Source organism: Salvelinus sp. IW2-2015, linkage group LG18 (assembly GCF_002910315.2).
Source record: "Salvelinus sp. IW2-2015 linkage group LG18, ASM291031v2, whole genome shotgun sequence".
NCBI classification, from domain to species: domain Eukaryota; kingdom Metazoa; phylum Chordata; class Actinopteri; order Salmoniformes; family Salmonidae; genus Salvelinus; species Salvelinus sp. IW2-2015.
This window is the reverse complement of record NC_036858.1, coordinates 38,910,906-38,933,740: the sequence shown is the minus strand read 5'-3', so window position 1 is coordinate 38,933,740 and position 22,835 is coordinate 38,910,906. Positions and strand designations below refer to the sequence as shown.

Sequence of the window (22,835 nt, the reverse complement as noted above, 5' to 3'; positions counted from 1 at the left end):
TGTTGGGTTTGCACCAGACATAGCGTTTTCCTTGATGGCCAAAAAGCTAATTTTAGTCTCATCTGACCAGAGTACCTTCTTCCATATGTTTTGGGGAGTCTCCCACATGCCTTTTGGCTAACACCAAATGTGTTTGCTTATTTTTTTCTTTAAGCAATGGCTTTTTTCTGGACACTCTTCTGTAAAGCCCAGCTCTGTGGAGTGTACAGCTTAAAGTGGTCCAATGGACAGATATTTCAATATCTGCTGTGGAGCTTTGCAGCTCCTTCAGAGTTATCTTTGGTCTCTTTGTTGCCTCTGATTAATGCCCTCCTTGCCTGGTCCGTGAGTCTCTTGGCAGGTTTGTTGTGGTGCCATATTCTTTCAATTTTTTAATAATGGATTTAATGGMGCTCCGTGGGATGTTCAAAGTTTCTAATATTTTTTTATAACCCAACCCTGATCTGTACTTCTCCACAACTTTGTCCCTGACCTGTTTGATCAGAGACTGAAAAACAGCTTCTATCTCAAGGCCATCAAATTGTTAAACAGCCTTCACTACCTCAGAGAGGCTGCTGCCTACATATAGACTTGAAATTATTGGCCACTTTAATAAATAGATCACTAGTCACTTTAATAATACCACTTTAATAATGTTTACATATCTTGCATTACTCATCCCATATGTATATACTGTATTTTCATACCATCTATTGCATCTTGCCTATGCCGTTCGGTCATCGCTCATCCATATATTTATATGTATATATTTTTATTCCATCCCTTAGATATGTGTGTATTAGGTAGTTGTTGTGGAATTGTTAGATTTCTTTTTAGATATTACTGCACTGTCGGAACTAGAAGCACAAGCATTTCGCTACACTCACAATAACATCTTCTAACCATGTGTATGTGACCAATAACATTTTATCTGATCTGAAGTGTACTCAAACTCATACTTGTGAAAAATCTGTCCCCAGGATTTTATCACAGAGATCAGGAACCATTTCATGACCTGGTCCCTGGCCATAGAGGGCATGTTCTTGGAGCACAGAAGGTCGTACGGGATGTGGTTAGCTATGGGCTTTTTGAAATGCAATAAGCATAGCATGTTTTCACCCAGGTTGGCAGAGCCATAGAGACAGCCGTCCTCATTCTACCCAATCCATGTCACCTTGATCCTGCCACAGCCCTGCATGTCCAGGGGCACATCACTGATGGGGCTGCACCACAGTTGGAAGGAGTACGCCTCCGGTGGGGTGAAAAGGACGATGAGAACCCACATCAGGGGCTTGCTCACCCTCCACGACTCAAACATGCTCCCAATGCCCACAAAGACCCCACCTCCATGTCAGCCTACCTGTCACACAGACTTCTCAGGGACTTCAGCAGGTCTTCAGTGAAGCCCTCAACAAATTCCTGCAACCTCCAGTTCTCATGGGCCGAGGTGTGGATTGATCTCTCACAGAAGCTGATTAGGACTCCCTTATCGAGCATGAGGGTCTTGGAACTGATGGATGGATCCACCTTCAACAAACCCATCCTCATCATCAGCGTAGTGGTTTCCATGTCTGCCAGATCCTGCCGACACACCTCGATAGAGAAGAAGATGACCAGCGAGATGGCGCTTCAGAAGTACCAGCCGCAGCCATCCTTCGAGCCAGGGTCCTGCTGCTCCTCTTACAGCCACACTTGCTCCAGCTCAAGCCTCTCCTCATGCGGGCCAGCAGCACATCATCCTGCTCTGGGAGAGTGGTCATCTCCTGGTGGAACAGCAGCGGGTGGTTCAAGATGGCCGCTGCCACTCCCACAAACACCCGCACTATGGCCCCCTGCATCCTGGCTCCCTAGTCCTCAGGGAGGAGACAAAACCAGTGTCACCCCTCACGTCAGCATCTCGTCAACTCTGACAATGCCTCAGCCCAACACCTGAAGAACAATTAGATAAAAAATATGCTATGAAATGTCATTGCAACTTTTATATTGGATATCATAGCTATTCAGCTTGAGAGCTCTTTTACGTCTTCAAACAAGTTGCTGTTGGGTATTGCTATTGTGTACTTTTTTGCTGTGCATTGCAAGTTGATTCAGTAGAATCATGAAACACAACCATGTGTTAACTCTGTGAACCTTCTTGAGGCAGCAGTCTGCCCCTCTAAATATAAAGAGAGCAGAGTGACTCACTGTTGACACAATATTGAACTGTGTGCCATGGAAGGAAGTAAGATAACCTTTTGAAAATGTGTTTTTGAGGGAATGCAACCTTCTCCGATAACCAAACATAGCACTGATTGCATTGTATCTGTCAAGAATTTGATTCGGCAAATGGCAAATGCCCAAATCATTTTACTTAGTGTCAATGATAGTCAAAGATAATCACTATTGTAGTGGGGTATTAGGTCAGATGATGTATCCTGAAAGGGATAAATAGCTGCACAGTTCATGTAACTTTGACTCTTGTAATTACTTCATGAAACATTTTGGTTGTGTTTACAGTAGATAGGATGGAACCACAAAATAAAGAGAATGGAAGCGCCCTTTCAAAATGTACACATTTTTAATAGAYCTTCAACATTAACTAAAATTACAAGTATGCACAGTGAAATGCCAAATAAACTGTTAGCCTTTGAGATGTTGAACAACTATTTGGCACTTCCCCTGTAAACTGCATTGTAGCCTACCATTGATACAACTGCCTATATGCCCTGAAGTTGTGTCATTTTGACTAATGAAAGTTGTTAATTAATAGTGGATTTGAAATCTCCCTCAGACTAAAGGTATGAAAGTTGTAGAGCCAGGAAAAACATAATGGAGACAAACATTGTAGGCCTATACCCTGTCATTTTTATTTTTAATTCTCCCATGACTGACTTTATTTGGCTATTTTCCATAATTTGGCCTGCATTTCAACAGAATAGCCTACAATGCAGCGCACATTTCTAAGAATAAAAGAGATGTGAAGTGGTGTTGTGAAATACAGTTATTGGCTATAGTTGTTGTATTTTTCAATAAAATAGGGCCCATCTTTATGACTACAGTATACATCATATAAACAAAATGCATTGACTCAATGGAAAACAGTTCAACAAAGACCTTTGCAAAATTACAATAGCTGGCTGCATGACAAATATAAACTGCCTACAACCATACACCACCCAGTGGGCATACAACATGATAAAGACGTATTTTTCGATTTGAAATCTCGTCGGGACGTCTTTTATCCAGATCACAACCAGATTAACACATATTGTTCATGACGTCTTTTTGATGTAAGCATCGAGGAAAAAGCTATAAAAAAAATCCTCGTCAGAAGGTTCGCAACATACCTCAACTTGCACCTCTTCATCTGTGGGATTGGTCGGAGGAGGCATGGCAACACACACACATCAACTTTGCAGGTCCATTCAAAGACAGAATGTTTCTTGTGTCCGTGGATGCGCATCGCAAGTTAGTGTCTGCAGCTAGAGTCCCAAGAAACTACCTCAGCGGACCAAAGTGGGTTCATGCTAAACTCATTTCTCAGACTGGTCATGTGTACCACACTGTCCAGAATGCAGAGGACGTCATCTGGAAAAGGCACACAGATCAGTTACAGTTGAGTAAAGCAACACCAAAAGAACCACCAGTTGTAAGAGGTTCAGAACTATTACTGGGTGACACCCTGACCCAGCAGTTGTCACCTAGTGGCTCAAAGTACCTTCTCACAACTGTTGCTCATAATGGTGACACTTTAAGTAGGAGGTGAGGAGATGTGGTGTATTGGGTGTGTGTTGAGGTGTCATGTTATAGATACATGGATGAACTGAATTAAAATCCACGGCCAGACTATTCGATTCTTCCAGGACCCGACTGCAAAGCTGAGAAAAAGACGCATGGATTACATCCCGATCAGACAGTCACTGGAGGAAAAAGGGATTAAACCTCAGCTCCGCTTCCCATCAGTGCTGTGGGTATGGAAGGGAAGGTAAAGGATGGAATTCACAAGCGCCGACGAAGCCCAAATCAAGCTGCAAGAAACCTTTCTAGTTCAACAAGGAGAGTCCCATTTACTGAGAAGAGAATGAAGCGGGGAAAAAGTGGTGAGCACAATTTAGGCTAGATACAATGATGCCTAAAACCAGTTTATCATAAATTGAGACAATATTAATTAATTTGTATTTTATTAGACAAGTCAGTTAAGAACAAATTCTTATTTTCAATGACGGCCTAGGAACAGTGCCGTGTTCAGGGGCAGAACGACAGATGTGTACCTTGTCAGCTCAGGGATTCGAACTTGCAACCTTTCGGGTTGCTAGCCCAACACTCTAACCACTAGGCTACCCTGCCGCCCCCTAATTCCTCTCCCCCAATCTACACTAGACTTTCCCAAGTAACTGTTCTGCTCGATGAATTAATGATAGAAATATCCGAGGCTACATGGACACTGAAGACAATTCAAATGGGATGATATAGCATGTATGTCAATAACTTCTATATGTATGTGCGTGTGTGTGTGAGTGTAGGTAAGTGTGTGTGTGGGTGAATGTTTGTGTGTCTGAGAGGAAGAGAGAGTGGGAAAATATGGGAGGTTGGGACAAGCTTGGCTTGGGTGGGTAAGGGTGGGCAAGGATGGCCAAGAATGAGAAATAAGGCCAAGTTTGGCTTGGGTGGACAAGCATGGGAGGTTGAGAGAAGCTTGGCTTGGCTGGTGTAAAGGGGAGAGAAACTGGGGAGGTAGAGAGGGATACGTTTGACTTGGGAAAGAGAGAAGGATTTAACTATTCTAATGTACAATGTAATTTTATTTCCGTTTGCTACCTGCAAACCTGCTGACACATTCAACAGAAACAGTGTTCCCCAAAACAAAAACAAACGCAACTCAGAACCTTTGACATTTGACAGGAAGTTATTGCCAGAAACTACAAGAGCCCAAACCAGAAATGGCAAGCTGGCGAGATTGTGTCAAAGACAGGACCCTTGACCTACACTGTGAATGTAGGCCCCAACATGATCTGGCGCACAAATGTGGACCAATTACTGAATTCAACAGCTCAAGGAGTCACAGCACAGGATGAAGCTGCTGATGGCTTTATCTCATCAGGACTCGGGTGAGTTCGTCCCTGCAACAACAGAGGTCTTACCTGTTACTGATGAAACTGAACCTCAAGAGACTGTTTAACCCAGCTATACTGGCATCTTGACTTGCATGAATACTACTACTAAAATTGTATTGGTCACATAAACATGGTTAGCAGATGTAAATGCAAGTGTAGCGAAATTATTGTGTTTCTAAGGCACTGCATCTCAGTGCTGGAGGCGTCACTACAGACACTCAAATCCAGGCTGTTTCACAACTGGCCATGATTGGTAGTCCCATAGGTCGGTGCACAATAGGTCCAACGTCGTCTGGGTTTGGCCGGTGTAGGCCATCATTGTAAATAACAATTTGTCCTTAACTGACTTGTCTAGTTAAATAATGTAAGATATGTAAACATGGTTAAAGTGACTAGTGATCGCCCTTTATTAAAGTGGCCAATGATTAGAGTCTGTATGTAGGCAGCAGCCTCTCTGTGTTGGTGATGGCTGTTTAGCTGTCCCACCTCTAAATTGTGCATCTGTAAAAGTTTGTGAGGGTTTTAGGTGACAAGCCTACTGAGGTTGAAGAGTCGTTGTTGCCTTCTTCACCACACTTTCTGTGTGGGTGGACCATTTCAGTTTGTCCGTGATATGTACGCTGAGGAACTTAAAACTTTCCACTTTCTCCACTGCTGTCCCGTCGATGTGGATAGGGGGGTGCTCCCTCTGCTGTTTCCTGAAGTCCACGATCATCTCCTTTGTTTTGTTGACGTTGAGTGAGAGGTTGTTTTCCTGACTCCACACTCCGTGAGCCCTCACCTCCTCCCTGTAGGCTGTCTCGTCGTTGTTGGTAATCAAGCCCACTACTGTTGTGTCGTCTGCAAACTTGATGATATGAGTTGGAGGTGTGCATGGCCACGCAGTCATGGGTGAACAGGGAGTACAGGAGGGGGCTGAGCACACACCCTGAAAGTCCAGGAACAATGGTGACCATCCTGATGCCATCTGGGCCAACAGCCTTGCAAGGGCTAACACGTTTAAATGTCTTACTCATGTCGGCCACGGAAAAGGAGAGGGGGGGCCCGCAGTCCCTGGTAGCGGGCTTCATCGATGGCACTGTATTATCCTCAAAGCGGGCAAAGAAGGTGTTTAGTTTGTCTGGAAGAAAGATGTCGGTGTACATGATGTGGCTGGTTTTCTTTTTGTAGTCCGTAATTGCCTGTAGACCCTGCCACATACGTCTTGTGTCTGAGCCGTTGAATTGCGACTCCACTTTGTTCCTATAACGACATTTCACATGTTTGATTGCCTTCTGGAGGGAATAAATACACTGTTTATATTTGGCCATATTCCCGGTCATCTTTCCATGGTTAAAGGCGGTGGTTTGACCATACTGTACATACAGTATCTACACCTGTCCTGATCCTGAGTTGTTTCCTGTGACGTCATCCTCCTTGTTGCTGATGATAGCCACGATATCCTCTGCCTTGACCTTTTTCTTCATGCGGAGTAGAGTCTGGACCAGTGTCTCAGAGGCTGTGGTCATCCCCTCCTTCTCCACCCAGGCCCTCAGTAGGCTGGAGCATTGCTCCTGGGAGTCATTGGGAAAGTTCAGCTGGTGGGATTCTATGGTGGTATGCGTCATCCCACTGCTCTCGGCCACCTGTTTCATGTCCTTCCACCCCAAGGTCTTAGCGATGTCTGGGAGGTGTGGCCAGAGATTAACACCTGAAACCAACCAAAGAAGAAAGAGGGATTATGGGTAATTRTTAGTTGGAAATGACATACATAATGTTCATATTAGCACACATGGCACACATCAGTAGTAACATTGATGATGTTCTTACCTCTCAGTGGCTGCATTTCCTGCAAAAAAATAAATACATGTAAAACACATTCATCATTGATATTTAACTCACTAATTATAATAGGTGACATGATATGTAACAGTGATGTAGCACTAGAGATGCATGTCTGTGTTTTAAGCGGTGGCTGTAGTCAGGGACAGAGTGGAGTACTGTGACACTTTCAAGAAGCCGGTGTTTGGAGGATATATTGGCACGGGTGTTGTTAGGCCCAAGACGAAGTCCACAATATATAGTCCCTACACAAATATAGGGTTACTACCCAAGCCGGCTGGTCGTTTGTTCTAAATGTTCCATTGCCATACTGGCTGGCAACATTTTTTTCACTTACCTGCTAGCTAGCCAACAACGGTTCATTTACAGTCATGACAAACAGTGCAGACAGCTGCATTTGCATTTATTTAAGCTGTTTTCTATGAGGATATATCCATGAGTTAACGAGGCGCGATTTCGCCTGGCATAGAAAATATGCTCTCATTAGGACAATGTTGTTCAGAGGAGCTAGCCAACAACACAGCTAACACAATCACTTCAAACTGAAGCTGGGAAGACCGCAAACTAGCTTTTTTCAATTTATATTTCTTTGTATATATCCATAAAAATGTCAGATGGAACAGAGTAACTAGGCATTTTAATGTCATAGATTTAGCCGGTGATAACTTGTGGAATAGACACCGACTGGAATGTGCTTTTAACCATTCAGGTTCAGACCCACCCCTTGTAAAAATTGAAGATATTTACCTCTGAACTCCAGTTGGGCAGTTCTGTCAAACCACCATTTGGCCCTAACAAAGGAAATTGGAGACATGTCAATGCTATTTCAAGGACGACTCAAAACCAGATATTTTTGTAAAGGGAGTTTTTCAACACGCCAGACTTCTGTGCTCTTCAAACACCTTACTAACTAAATTAGAGAAGAACCTCTTCTGCCCCCTTTTGGTGATTTAGCATAGCCTACAACTGGCAGAATGACCAAACACTTACCAAAACAATATTTATTATTTCGCCACAGGCAAATGATCACAATAAAAGTGACAAGAAGAACAGTAGCAGGGACCAATACTGCTGCCAAATGGCTTCCTGCAAGAAAGGAAAATAAAAGCCTAATGTTTAGATAAAAAACAACCTTATAACATTCATACTGTAAGTGAAAGCACATCTTCCAAATCATTGTAATGCATTGAAATGTTATGGTTTTGCTCAATTCCCAAACCTTTTTCTTTGAAGGCATGGCATATGGTGTTGTTGGTGGCGCTACAGGCTACCTTGATGCCCTCTTCCCTGCATCTTCAAGAGAAATGAAAAAATTTGATGTAGAAAGGTATCYCTCTAGTCTATAGCCTACACCAGCTTTAATGATAGCACTTTACTGTAGGTGCCCTTATTCATGCATTCTTTATCATGTCTATCTTAATCCTGGTCTTGTGGACCCAAAGGGGTGCACATTTTTGTTTTGCCTTAACACTACAGCTGATTAAAATGATCAACTCTGCATCAAGCTTTAATGATTTGAATCAGGTGTGTAGTGCCTAGGCAAAAACAAACATTTGCACCTCTTTGGATCCCCAGGACCTGGTTTAAGAAACACTGATATAACACATTACAACATTTGTCATATGTCATACATTTTAAACAGTTATGAGTAACGGCATAAGATTAGAAAAAAAACTAAAAAAAATTGCCAAGGAGGTCTTAATCACGCAATTTGACATCAAATTAAGATGTTTGGTGCAGTATTTCTCAAGTGAAAACATTTGAAAACATTTGCTAGTTGTAGGTCGTTGAATGACAACAAAAGAATCCCTACTGTTGACCAATCACGCGTAGACCTTGGCAACCAAACTTTGACTAACCTCAAATGTCCCTGTTTCGACTGGGAAGTATACTTTAAACTTTATAGACAACTGTTCATCCTGTTGTCATATGCTCTAATGTCAACTGTTAATAACAACGGCTATTACACAGTCTGCCTAACAACTTATGTCATATGTTATTACATGCTACATAAGTGTCTACACTCCAGATGTTATGACCATGCGTTATATCATTTACCAAACTCTGTGTCACATTATTACATTGAATGGAATGATGGGTGTCATAACCATGTCATATGGCATTAGAGAGTGTGCACAAACACACAGTAGTGGAAACAGCGCCACTGTCTGCCCCACCGCTAATGTTATTGTTTTTGTTTAGTCGACAAAGCAGAGTTGAGAAGCTACATGATAAAAAAAACTGTACATTTCTGCTGTTTTTTCGCACGTGCAATGATGTTCAAAGGAAAACAAACACTTTCATTTGTTTCCCGGCACTTCAATTGAACGGTGTTGTGCTACTCTGTTGCGGTAAAACCACATGCAGTTATTATGAGGAAGACAACAGCTAATGCTGGCTTCAAGTTGGCTTTCCATACAAATATATCCATTAAAAAAGGAACCTGGTGTTTGGTCACTTTCTCATGATAAAAACAGCAATGGTGAGTTTCAAATGGTGATGCTACTGCTATTCATGGATTTCCTATGTGTGCCTGTGTCGGCCACAACAATCCCCATGCATGCATCCATTTAGTCAGGCAATGTCCACATTATTCTCACATATTTAAGAATGTAATAATAATTYACAAGGCTTACAATAATCGCTATTTTTAAAGTGGTAATGGCCTACTTAAAAAAAAAAAAAACTTTTTGCATGCTTTTGGGAGGGGGGGGGTTCTATATTAGGCCATATATAAATTAAACAATTGTATAACATTGAGGTCCTTGAAAWTCACAATTAAGCACTTGAAAAAGTCCCTGAAAGTCCTTGAATTTYACTTGCCAATGTCTGTATGAACCCTGCTTAAATGATGTATAGAGCTAGGCCTATGTGGTTGTATAGGTGGAGTTATGGGGCAATTTGCATATATTGACTTTTATTCCTCGAAGTACATGTGGAACTGCATGAAAATCAAATTGATTTTTGTTTCAGCCATTTAGAATTGTTGATCCCAATGTCACACATTGGCCCCATTATTTATAGAAAGCACCATATAAAGTCCAGTTACAACATATGGTATGTAGACACTTATGTAGCATGTAATAACATATGACATAAATTGTCATGCAGTGTAATAGTAGTTGTTATTAACAGTTGACATTAGAGCATATGACAACAGGATGAACAGTCATCTATAACACCAATTACAACTAGTTTTATAACATCTTATGCCATTACTCATAACTATACRGAACAAAAATATAAATGCAACAATTTCAAAGATTTGACTGAGTAACAGTTCATATAAGGATATCAGTCCACTGAAATGAATTAATTTGGCCCTAATCTATGGCCCTAATCTATGGTTTTCACGTCTGGGAATACAGATACGCATCTGTTGGTCACAGATACCTTAAAAAAAAGGTAGGGGCGTGAATCAGAAAACCAGTCAGTATCTGGTATGACCAACATTTGCCTCATGCAGCGCGACACATCTCCTTCGCATAGAGTTGATCAGGCTGTTGATTGTGGTCTGTGGAACGTTGTCCCACTCATATTCAATGGCTGTGAGAAGTTGCTGGATATTGGCGGGAACTGGAACACGGTGTCGTACACGTCAATCCAGAGCATCCCAAACATGCTCAATGGGTGACATGTCTGGTGAGTATGCAGTCCATGGAAGAATTGGGACATTTACAGCTTCCCGGAATTGTGCACAGATCCTTCGACATGGGGCCGTGCATTATCATGCTGAAACATGAGGTGATGGCGGCGGATGAATGGCARGACAATGGGCCTCAGGTTCTCGTCACGGTATCTCTGTGCATTCAAATTGCCATCAATAAAATGCAATTGTGTTCGTTGTCCGTAGCTTATGCCTGCCCATACCATAACCCAACCGCCACCAAGGGGAACTTTGTTGACATCAGCAAACCGCTCGCCAACATTACGCCATATAACGTAGTCTGCAGTTGTGAGGCCTGTAGGACATACCGCGAAATTCTCTATAACAACGTTATGGTAGAGAAATTAACATTCAATATTCTGGCAACAGTCCTGGTGYACGTTACTGCAGTCAGCCAATTGCACACTCCCCCAATACTTGAGACATCTATGGCATTGTGTTGTGAGACAAAACTGCASATTTTAGAGTTGATCATGCTGTTTAATCAGCTTCTTGATATGCCACACCTGTCAGGTGGATGTTTTATCTTGGCGAAGGAGAAATGCCCACTAACAGGGATGTAAACAAATTTGTGCACAAAATCAGAGAAATAAGCTTTTTGTGCATATGAAACATTTTTGGGATCTTCTATTTCAGCTCACTAAACACAGGACAAACCCTTTACATGTTGCGTTTATGTTTTGTTCGGTGTATTTAAAACTACCTATGACAGCTTATATGTTTATATYGCTGTTATAAAGACTTCATGAATGCATGAATAAGGACACCTACGGTAAAATGTTACCGATTTAACAATGTGTCTTTAACATTTAGAAAACTATAAATCAATATATTTTGATAGTTATTTGGTTAAAGTATCTTGAACTTACATGGTACATGGGTAGCAGGCCCTGCAGTGCTCCTTCCCCTTGTTACAGTAGTGGCCCTGCTGGCATCGACATACTGAGTCCTTGAAGATGGTGCATCTGTKCTCCACCTCCAGATTGGCTACGAAGGACAAACAAACACCACAGTGGCAGTACATTGGCAAGGTTGGGTTACGGATGTAACCTTGTTTCTCTGAGTAGTGTAACYGGTTGCCAAATGACCTATGGGAACTACTTCACGTGATGTGATTGATATGCTTAATATCAAAGATGTTTACAGTCACACCATACCCTTAGTGTACCACGTGACCTTAATCCACACCCTTAGTGTACCCACGTGACCTGTCACTATAAAAGGCGGTATGGCGTGACATACTYTCTATTACTTTGATCCCTAACCCAGCATTCCCTTTAATTTTCGTAACTGGCCGCCAAACAACCTATGGGAGAGGTTGTTCAGACAACAGGGTGGGATAACTCAACATTTAACCTGGGATGTCCTTGTATCCACCACAGGAAGCAACATACTATAGATACCCAACTGGGTAACACAAGTGGTCACTCGGTATATAACATARCATGGGGAGTCAACGACCAATCCTATTCACCTGTTGAAAATCTGAAAACACGGCCAACGGGCCAATGGATGCCGAGTCCGCCCTCGGAAGCCCTGCCATCCTGGCTATTATACCGGGGCTCGCATTCATTTTCTAAATTCTTTGCTCCTCAGCTCGCCTGAAGGAAAAATGTGTCACACAATTTACAAACTTTTCAAGCACACAAAGGCTTTGAGCTTCGYCTCCGACTTAGGTGTCWGTTAGTGGGGAGAGAGTACTGGTCCCTCTAGATGTTGCGAGATTTGGGTCTTGGTATCGTTTTTTTGTGTTWGCTAAAAGCTAACTACTTTRTGCTCTGCTTGTGTAGCCAGTGCTTCCTTGCTTGAGTAGGTTGGCCAGTGGTAAGAGTAAGAGTTTTAAAAAAATGCTAACTAGTTGACTTTGAACCTCTGATCATACCCTAGGGCATGGGGTTTCACAATCATCTGGTGAGGCGACCTAGGAAATGTGGTTGTCTGAGGCCGGGAGAGAGCACCAGCGGTGTTTGGAGTTGATAAGGATGTCATTTTAGCCGAGTGACGCTAATCCCGGTTTCTCTGGCAATGTTCAAAGTCCAGATTCCGGGGATGATATGCTATCCCTGGTTGACTCTTGAGGTGTTTCAGAGTGTGATTCGGATGACATCAGTCCAGGGCAGCCTGAAGCTCCGYCATTGGATTCGGAGAGGGAGAGTGAACCATTGGGGGTTAATGTGTCTTTGATGGAGCTGTGTTGTACAGCGGCAGATCACCTGGGGATGGGATTACAACTACTGTGATTAGACCATGCTGGTCATTTATGAACATTTGAACATCTTGGCCATGTTCTGTTATAATCTCCACCAGGCACAGCCAGAAGAGGACTGGCCACCCCTCATAGCCTGGTTCCTCTCCAGGTTTCTTCCTAGGTTTTGACCTTTCTAGGGAGTTTTTAGCCACCGTGCTTCTACACCTGCATTGCTTGCTGTTTGGGGTTTTAGGCTGGGTTTCTGTACAGCACTTTGAGATATCAGCTGATGTACGAAGGGCTATATAAATACATTTGATTTGATTTGATTATCCATCTTCTCCCCCTCAGCAGAGTTCCTCCATGTTTGGGGGAAGGTATTTACCTCCCCTCCCTTCAGCGGTGAAGAGTTGCTTACCCCTGTTAAAATATTTTGCAGATTAACTAAAGGTAACCTGGGATTCCCCTCATTCATCCAGGCTGGTGCTATCATGTTATGGCGAGTTCATGAATGTAGGTAGATAGTATGGAGGAGGCAGGGTTTGTTGGCACACCGCCGGTGTGGAAAGCAGATGGAAAGCTGGCAAGTTACTTAGCTCCAGAAGCTAACAAGGGGGCTAATCCTAGCACAGTGCTTCCGAATAAATAGTGCAGGTTCTTGGAATCAGCTGGACAAAGTGTACCAGGCTGAGGGTGTGGCGGCCCAGTCGTTGAATGTGGTCAAAATGCTGCATATGTACAATATCGATTTGCTGTAGGAGCTGAATAAGACCGTGGAGGCGGAGAAGCCGGTTTTAGAGTTTCTCTACGAAATCCTTGCGGTGGCTGATTTTGTGCTGCGTCTTTCCCGGTTTACTATCCTGGCTATTTGCTATGGCAACAGTGCTCCCAAGTGGCTCGGTCGGAGCAGGTTACTGGTTGCCGAAGTCCCTGAACCCGGTGCAGGCCGGTTATCTGAAAGGTGGTACCACGAGGGCACATTGCTTCTACCCAAGGTTCCTCTGTGTTCAGGTTTATCAAGTGTGTGATATTGTCCATGTGTGGGCAAAATAAGCACAGTTCCTTTCCCACAACTAGACACAGTTGTCAAGAGTGGTGGATATGAAAACAAGGATGACAATGGCCACTTCCATTGGTTGCTCAAGGTATTCTGTTGTGCCTAAGCATGTTGACTCCTTGCAGAGACCCGTAACTGCAGTTGCAGGGGGTTCTCAGGCGTGGGGTAGTGTCCCGCAGGGCGATCACGGATGACGCATCCATTCTGATGTTTTGGTCAACAGCGCAAAGGGTGCCACATATCAATTACCTAGAGATACTGTTTTGATAGCGCTGAAGTGTTTCCTTTCAATTTTGGAGGGCCAGCATGTGTTGGTAAGGTCCAAAGACAGGAAGTGGTGGCGTATACCAACAAGCAGGGGGTGGACGCAATCTCTCTCTCTCGTAAATTTTGCCCGTTATCTGCTCGTATGATGCAGTGCACATTTCCTGTTGCTTGGGGCGACGTTGAGAGATCCTGGAGGATACGTGTGTGTGGCTTTACTTCCAGGGGGTCTTATCTCTACGGAGTGGGGACTGAAACCCTCGTGGTTGCCCAGATATGGGACCGGTTCGAAAGGGCCGACGTAGATCTTTACGCATTGCGAGACAACGTGCATTGTCGTCTCAATGAGGGGTCTGGGCGCTCCATTGGGAATGGATGCTTCGGCGTATCAGTGGCCTCGTACTCTGCTCTATGTGTTTCCTACAGTTGGACCTGATTCAGGCCACCATGGAGAGGCTCTGTCAGGAGGGTCTGTTGTTGATTCTGGTGGTTCCCCGGTTGGGCGGGCCCATGGAGGGTTCTGTGTTGTTGGGATCTATTGTCCCAGGTGCATGGGAGAATTTGACACCCTTGATCGCAGATATGTGATCTGGATTTGGCCCCTGATAGGTTGAATTTGATGGCTTGGGGTTTACCCTCAAACATGATTACGCCTATATAGTCGGCGCGTGCACCCTCTATGAGAGTGTTGTATACATAATCTCCACCCGGCACAGCCAGAAGAGGACTGGCCACCCCTCAGAGCCTGGTTCCTCTCTAGGTTTCTTCCTAGGTTCTGGCCTTTCTAGGGAGTTTTTCCTAGCCACCGTGCTTCTACATCTGCATTGCTTGCTGTTTGGGGTTTTGGGCTGGGTTTCTGTACAGCACTTTGTGACATCGGCTGATGTAAAAAGGGCTTTATAAATACATTTGATATACAGTACCAGTCAAAAGTTTGGACACGCCTACTCAATCAAGGGTTTTTCTTTATTTTTACTATTTTCTACATTAATTAAAGAATAATAGTGAAGACATCAAAACTATGAAACAACACATATGGAATCATGTAGTAACCAACAAAGTTTTAAACAAATCAAAGTACATTTTATAAATTACAGTACTTTTTGTACATAGTCCCCCCAGGCTCTTGTGGACAGTACATCAGTGTCATCCGATTCAACAACCACACTCCGTTCAGAGGTAGGGGTTGATACCGGCAGGGGAAGCCTGGCCAGGATGAGGGCAGACTCAGTTGCCATTCAACTGTCCAGTGACTTAATCTCCTTGAACATCTCAGTGAGTCAAGATTTGTGCCTTGGCAATGGTGTTTATTGGGTGGTGGATCACAAAGGGAGTGAGACCCATCATTAGGGAAAACCTAGTCAGTTGCACAACAGAATGCATTGAACTGAAAGGTGACTTCAGCATTTAACCCAACCCCTCTGAATCAGTGAGATGCAGGGGGGCTTCCTTAATTGACAGGTAGCAGTTGTTGTTAGGGGTTAACTGCCTTGCTCATAGGCAGAATGGCACATTTTTCCACCTCYCCAGCATGGGGATTTGAACCAATGACCTTTTGGTTACTGGCCCAACACTCTTAACTGCTAGGCTACCTGGAGCGCTTGGAACAATCTGCAAAGGAAGGTCTATGCTGTTGGATTCTGGGAACATTAGTTACAAAAGAGACATGAGGGGTCCAATAATGAAGCTTGGGAGGGGCTGAGTGCAGGGAACAKGATTYCATGTGACAGTACTGAAAAGGGGAGAAACCGTTGAAGGCCCATATCACTTAGCTCCCTGCTTAGRAATAATGTTGCAATGTTTAYCGATAAGGAGGAGACTCCACCCAAAGTGGGGTACGAATACCACCACGGTGGAAGCCATGTCTGTMWCTGAATTACAGCTGTATCGACCCTTTGGGAATAATTKAATTTGGTTAATTAAGCTTCTCTAGTGTCCGTGAGTTATTTACTCTGAAAATTAGKACCTAACAATGCTCATTGATCAGTGTGGCTGACTCCGGAGTCGAGTGGCTCTGCCCCCAAAGCGTGCAAGTCGTGATTTCGATTTCAATGCTCTCGGTTTGAATTTCTGACAGTGAGTTCAAGAGCTTGGGCATGTTCAGCTCCCAAGTCAATAAAGTATTTTGCTCATCCGAGACTGCGAGTTGTTTCTCACACTGTTGACACCGGTGGAATGACAACTGTGTACAGCACTAAATCAGTCTGCTAAGAATGTATTTCCACACAAGAGAAAGTGTGTTCCAAGTAAAAGTTATTAATAAAATTAAGAGATTTTTGTCTAGGTGTGTCTCGATTGCCTTGGCGTCGGCGAGAGAATAGTTACACTTACCGTCAAATCTGATCCATTATGTTTTGGGGTCGAGACTACGTCCTAAATATGTATCAAGGTCCCGGCTTGAAACTCCCTTCTATATAAAGTTATCTGACTGGCACAGTCAAGTGTGGACTGTCAGTCTCGGTCAAGCGAGGACTGATAGGCTACAGCATTGCTGGGCTCTGTGATCCCAGCAAAACTCCAAGTGAGCGAGTGGTAACGCCAGATCAACAGGCTGACGTGCCAGTCAAGTGAGGACTGGCATGACACCGCGGTCAAACAAGTGCCAACAACAGGTGCCAACAACAAGCTAATTAATGTAGCTATGTGTGGCTTATTTAGCTAGCTARGAGCTAACTTCGGCGGTAACGGGACAGACCCGAGGGCTAATTAGCTAGCTAACACACAACGGATGGATGGATGCTCCCGAGTGACGCAGCGGTCTAAGGCACCGCATCTCAGTGCAAGAGGCGTCACTAGAGTCCCTGGTTCAAATCCAGGCTGTATCACATCCGGCCGTGATTGGGAGTCCCATAGGGTGGCGCACAATTGGCCCAGCGTCGTCCGGATTTGGCCAGMGTAGGCCGTCATTGTAAATAAGAATTTCTTCTTAACTGACTTGCCTAGTTAAATAAAGGTTAAATAAATACAATAAAAAATATAAAAATGCCTGACAATAAGCAATAAAAGTTAGCTAGTATGGGAACAATAACGAGAGAAGGGGAGAAGATTAGATTAAAATCAACTACTCACAGCACCTCCTCGACTTGTTGAAGAATCGTAATTRCGTAAAGAAGTKATCTGAAGGGGATTAATAGCAATCTTTTTATAGTATATTTCAGATGCATTATTGACATGAGTCTGTTCCAGGAGCGTGCAAATGAATGCACCTGTCGGTCTTTACCCTTAACGAGCCCACAATAAAGAAGCGCACCTTCAGCGGAGACGAGAATAACACTGACAAAGGCTTAAAATGACACTTTTGTCTATCTACCTATCCCTGAATGAAATAAATACTCAAATGAAACATTGAATCACCTTTTTGAGTACTGACCAGCTAACCAACTTTAGAATTCTATTACATTTTGGCCGACACACATGTTCTGAGCACAGTGGTCACGTAAACTTTCATAATCTCGTAATGTAAAACACAAACGTGAGATCGAACCATACAATCAATGGATAATAAAATAAAKTAACTACGATCACGTATATCCTACCAARGGGATATTAAAAAGTGTAATATCTTATGTTTCACCGAGTTGTGACTGAAAGACAACATGAATAACATAAAACTGCTGTGTTTTACACTTTTTCGGCAGGATAGAACAGCGGCCTCTGGTAAGACAAGGGGTGGCAGTCTATGTATATTTGGGAACAACAGCTGGTGCATGAAATCTAAGGAAGGTTTTGCTCGCCTGAGGTAGAGTATCTCATGATAAGCTGTAGACCACACTATTTACCAAGAAAGTTTTCATCTATATTCTTAGTAGCCGTCTATTTATGACCACAAACTGATGCTGGCACTAAGACCACACTCAATAATCTGTATACGGCCATAAGCAAACAGGAAAACGTTCATCCAGAGGCGGCAGGGAKCTTAATGCTGGGAAACTTAAATTGTAGGATGTGGCAGGGCTTGCAAACTATTACTGACTACAAAGGGGAGTACACAAGCTAAATTACTTCTATGCTCGCTTCGAGGAAAGTAACACTGAAACATGCATGAGAGCATCAGCTGTTCCGGACGACTGTGTGATCACGCTCTCCATAGCCAATGAGAGAGTAAGACCTTTAAACAGGTCAACATTCACAAGGCCGCAGGGCCAGACGGATTACCAGGACATACTCTGATCATGCGCTGACCAACTAGCAAGTGTCTTCACTGACATTTTCAACCTGTCCCTGACTGAGTCTGTAATACCAACATGTTATATGCAGACCACCATAGTCCCTGTGCCCAAGAACACTACGATAACCTGCCTAAATGACTATCGACCCGTAGCACTCACGTCTGTAGCCATGAAGTACTTTGAAAGGTTGGTCATGGCACACATCAACACCATTATCCCAGAAACCCTAGACCCACTCCAATTTGCATAGCACCCCAACAGATCCACAGATGATGCAATCTCTACTGCACTCAACACTACCCTTTCCCTCCGACCGGCCTCCGACCGCAAGGCACTACAGAGGGTAGTGCGTACGTCCCAGTACATCACTGGGGCCAAGCTTCCTGCCATCTAYGACCTCCATACCAGGCTGTGTAAGAAGAAGGCCCCAAAAATGGTCAAAGACTCCAGCGACCCTAGTCCTAGACTGTTCTCTCTGCTACCGCACGGCAAGCGGTACCAGAGCACCAAGTCTAGGTCCAAAAGGCTTCTTAACAGCTTTTACCKCCAAGCCYTAAGACTCCTGAACAACAAATCAAAGGGCTACCCAGACCCCACTGCTACGCTGCTGCTACTCTCTGTTAATTATCTATGCATAGTCACTTTAACTCTACRTATATGTACTTATTACCTCAATTACCTCGAATAACTGATGCCCCTGCACCTTGACTCTGTACCGGTATCCCCTGTATGTAGCCTAGCTATTGTTATTTAACTGCTGCTGTTTAATTATTTGTTACTTTTTATTTTCAATGTTTTAGTTATCTATTATTTTACTTTACACTTATTTTTCTTCAAACTGCATTGTTGGTTAAGGGCTMGTAAGCATTTCACTGTAAGGTCTACACCTGTTGTAATCAGCGCATGTGACAAATATAATTTGATTTAATTCGATTTGATCAAAAGACAATGAACAAAAGACAGCATGCCACGCCACACTGCGTTATATAGTGACAGGTCAGTAAGSMTGAGACGTGACTGTAAACATCTTTGATATTAAGCATCGCAATCATATCGCATGAAGGGAAAGGAGTTCCCATAGGTTGTTTGGTAACCCCGTCCCGAAAACAAAAGAGAACCTAATTTGCTACAGTAGGTAGGCCTACCTATAAGGTGTCAGTTCTACCTGTTGTGTGTGTAGGCCTACCTTTAGGGTCACAGGAAGTGCAGGGCTCACAGGAGTCCAGGGAGTTGGGYTCACTGTTGTAGGTCCTATCTTCCTCACAGTAAACACAGGTCCCATCCTCTGGGCTCACACTGCAGTGGCTCTCCAGATGTTGGCCTGGACACATYGAGTAGACATAATCAGAGGGAAAGACATAGGCCTACATAGCATACATTAATTTRATTAATGCAATTTACAGGAGTTGACTAGGACAGTGCTTGTTAATTAATCAACATTTCAGTTCTCACTCCAATGTAAATGTGCTTGCGCAATTATTATGGTATTGACCTGTCATGGTGGTGACCAAAAGAATGCTAATGTGAGATAGTTRGATACAGATAATGTTAAACATTAGATGCTTACCAGCCGCACAGAGACAGCATTCCATTCCCTCATGCTGGTAAGTGCCATCTTGACAAATCTGCCTTTTGGATTGCAATTTTCTAGTGATTAAGATGTCTTGGGAACTCCGCTCTGCTTTGAATGGTGTAGTTAAACGAACCGTACACTGTTAAATGCAATTACATTATGGAGTGTTATTAAAACAGACAGCAGTAGGCAGTTACAGTAGCTGCGTGTGTTTGTGTGTGTGTGTGTGTGTGTGTGTGTGTCTGCGTGCGTGCGTGCGTGCGTGCATGCGTGCGTGCGTGCGAGACTTATCAGTGATTTAAGTATGAGACATTGGAAGGTCAATAATTATTATTAAGGAAAAGTGCTTATGTGTGGTAAGTGTAACATAGTAAAGGTAAACCTGTATTKATTTGTGGATGTCCATCATCCATTTCGTGTAATATGTTATGAATTACAATTCTTACAATATGTAAAAAATGTGCCATATGTTTAATATGTTGTTTTTACCATGCTGCTACTCGCTGTTTATTATCTATACATAGTCACTTTACCACTACCTACATGTACAAATTACCTTGACTAACCTGTACCCCTGCACATTGACTCGGTACCCCCTGTATATAGCCTCATTATAGTTATTTAGTAAATATTTTCTGAACTCTATTTTTTTTWAACTGCATTGTTGATTAAGGGCTTGTAAGTAAGAATTTCACGGTAATGTTGTATTCGGTGCATGTGACATATCAAATTTGAATGGTTTTTATGTTAACTAGATGGCTAACACTAACGTTAGCTAGGTGGCTGAAGTTAGCTAGGCTAGGGACTTAGGGGTTAGGGTTAAAGCTGCAATATGTAACTTTTTGGGCGACCTGACCAAATTCACGTAGAAATATGAGTTATAGATCTGTCATTCTCTTGTCATTCTAAGAAGCTGTATCTGTTCTATGTGCACTATTTCTATGTTTCCCATTCATAAGTTTTGTTTTTGCGTCTTTTCCTTTTGATTTGTACACCAGCTTCATACAGCTTAAATAAAATACAATGATTCTTTACACTATACTTGCTTGTTTTGTGACATAAACAGAAATTAGGCAAACTATTKGACTTTTAGCAACCAGCAATGGGCAGAGAGATTTCTGAATATTGCACATAAAGGAAAACTCCAGCCAAAAACTATCTTCTGGTATTTYTTTCATTAGTCCATTGTTGATATAGTCACAAAATGTTTTGCATGTCAGCAATCAAGCTWTCAAGATATACAACTTTCAAAATACAGAAATACAACTGCTATAGTGCATTTTGTAGTTACAAAGATACGCAACTTTTGCGTTGCTATGTTTACATCTAGTCTATGAGACAAGGCTGGCGTGGCAAGTCCCAACATGTCAAAATCAAAAGTGAAACTACTTCAGCACGGACAGTTTAGGAACCTTTACCTGTCGATGAAATCAAACATATCAGATATTTATACATCGTGTTTCGTAGATGTATATACTGTATTTCATCCATGCAAGATACCAGAGCAGAGTTGAGACTGACTTGACAAATATGGCTGTGAGAGTTAGTTTAGCTAGCCCAAGTTCTGACAATAATAAAATATCTGAGTTTAACGTATACAAAGTATGTCAACAATAAGATGTTGATAGTCAACTCACCAAAATGCACAGGATATATAAAAAAGTATATTTGTTCATTTTCCAAATTGATGCCTCCAAGAAGAGATTGCTGCGCCCTGTGTGGTGTTTGCAATAGCAAATCTGCCCTCTGTTTGAGGTTTGGAGGAATTACAGACAGTACGTTGACCACAATTGCACAATGACAGTCAAGTTGCTGCATGTTTGTTTGTAGGGCGCATAGACAAGCAATGCCAAAACGGAAATGCGTGCGGATTTTTTTCCAACCGTTTGATTCAAGAAAAACATCCAGTAAAAATGTGTTTCACCATTGAAAATGGTTATCTTATGAGARACATACAATGAATGAGTTGTTGGAGTAAGTTTAGTAGATACTGTACATACATGTATTGTATTCATCATTGTTCTATGAGACATGCCTATCTCTCCATGTACCACTAGGGGGAGCGAGTGGCCTTTGCGCGGGACCGCCTGAGTTGCTCCTCTTTTTCCGGGTAGGCCGTCATTGTAAATAAGAATAAGCATTTGTTCTTAACTGACTTGCCTCGTTAAATAAAGGTTAAACAAAACATATTAAAAACCAGTGTGCATTTCATTGTGGTGACACTCATCAGTTACCCATATGGTCCAGAGACTTTCTTCAAATCAGGTGGTAAGGGAAAACTCCTGGTCCTATACCAATAATAACAGTTATTATCAACCCTGTCCATACATTAATAAAGGTTGATGCAAACCAGTGATCCCTACAGACCAACAGTCTGCATACTATATGTATGGAGTAATCCCTACTGGTGATGCACAGCATTGATTGTCACATCAATCAGAGTCACCACACTATCTCTATTAGAGATATGCATGTGCATTTACTGTAGCCATGACTCTAATCACTATATCACATGCTATCACAGTAGAGATGTAATGATCATGCTGTTTAATCAGCTTCTTGATATGCCACACCTGTCAGGTCGATGGATTATCTTGGCAAAGGAGAAATGCTCACTAACAGGGATGAAAACAAATTTGTGCACAACATTTGAGAGAAAGTTTTTGTGTGTAAGGAACAATTCTGGGATCTTTTCATTCAGCTCATGAAACATGGGAAAAACACTTTACATGTTTCCGTTTATATTTTTGTTCAGTATAAATAAAATAAAACTGAGCTACATGGTATCACCCCTGCCATTCAATAGCTTATTGCCATTTTTGTGAAAGGGAAAGCAGAGAGATAGAAAGTGAGAGAGAGGGTGGGTGAGAGGAAATGTGCTCATTCACATTGGTTTCCTGTGAGTCCTATTCAGATAGATGTGACAGGAGGGAGTGGAGGCTATTTGTGGAAAGTGTACAATGTGTTGGATCACTGAAAGGATACTGCAATAATGGATAGTCCAAGAGTGATCAGTCAGGTTTG

General features: G+C 42.8%; 1 protein-coding gene and 1 pseudogene across 1 annotated transcript; both read right to left on the bottom strand.

Moving 5' to 3' along the window:
• Window positions 1–877: 877 nt before the first annotated feature.
• Window positions 878–1,817, bottom strand: LOC111977927 (inositol 1,4,5-trisphosphate receptor-interacting protein-like; annotated as a pseudogene).
• A 2,305-nt stretch (window positions 1,818–4,122) lies between these two features.
• On the bottom strand, window positions 4,123–21,618 carry LOC111978817 (tumor necrosis factor receptor superfamily member 6). The gene is made up of 9 exons (XM_024009072.2): window positions 21,449–21,618; window positions 19,806–19,950; window positions 19,425–19,559; window positions 11,430–11,547; window positions 8,113–8,186; window positions 7,884–7,979; window positions 7,641–7,684; window positions 6,882–6,900; window positions 4,123–6,762 (listed from the first exon to the last, which is right to left on the bottom strand). Exons 1-9 carry the CDS (start codon window positions 21,485–21,487, stop codon window positions 6,443–6,445), a joined length of 990 nt encoding a protein of 329 aa, XP_023864840.1. The 5' UTR covers window positions 21,488–21,618; the 3' UTR covers window positions 4,123–6,442.
• Window positions 21,619–22,835: the final 1,217 nt, after the last annotated feature.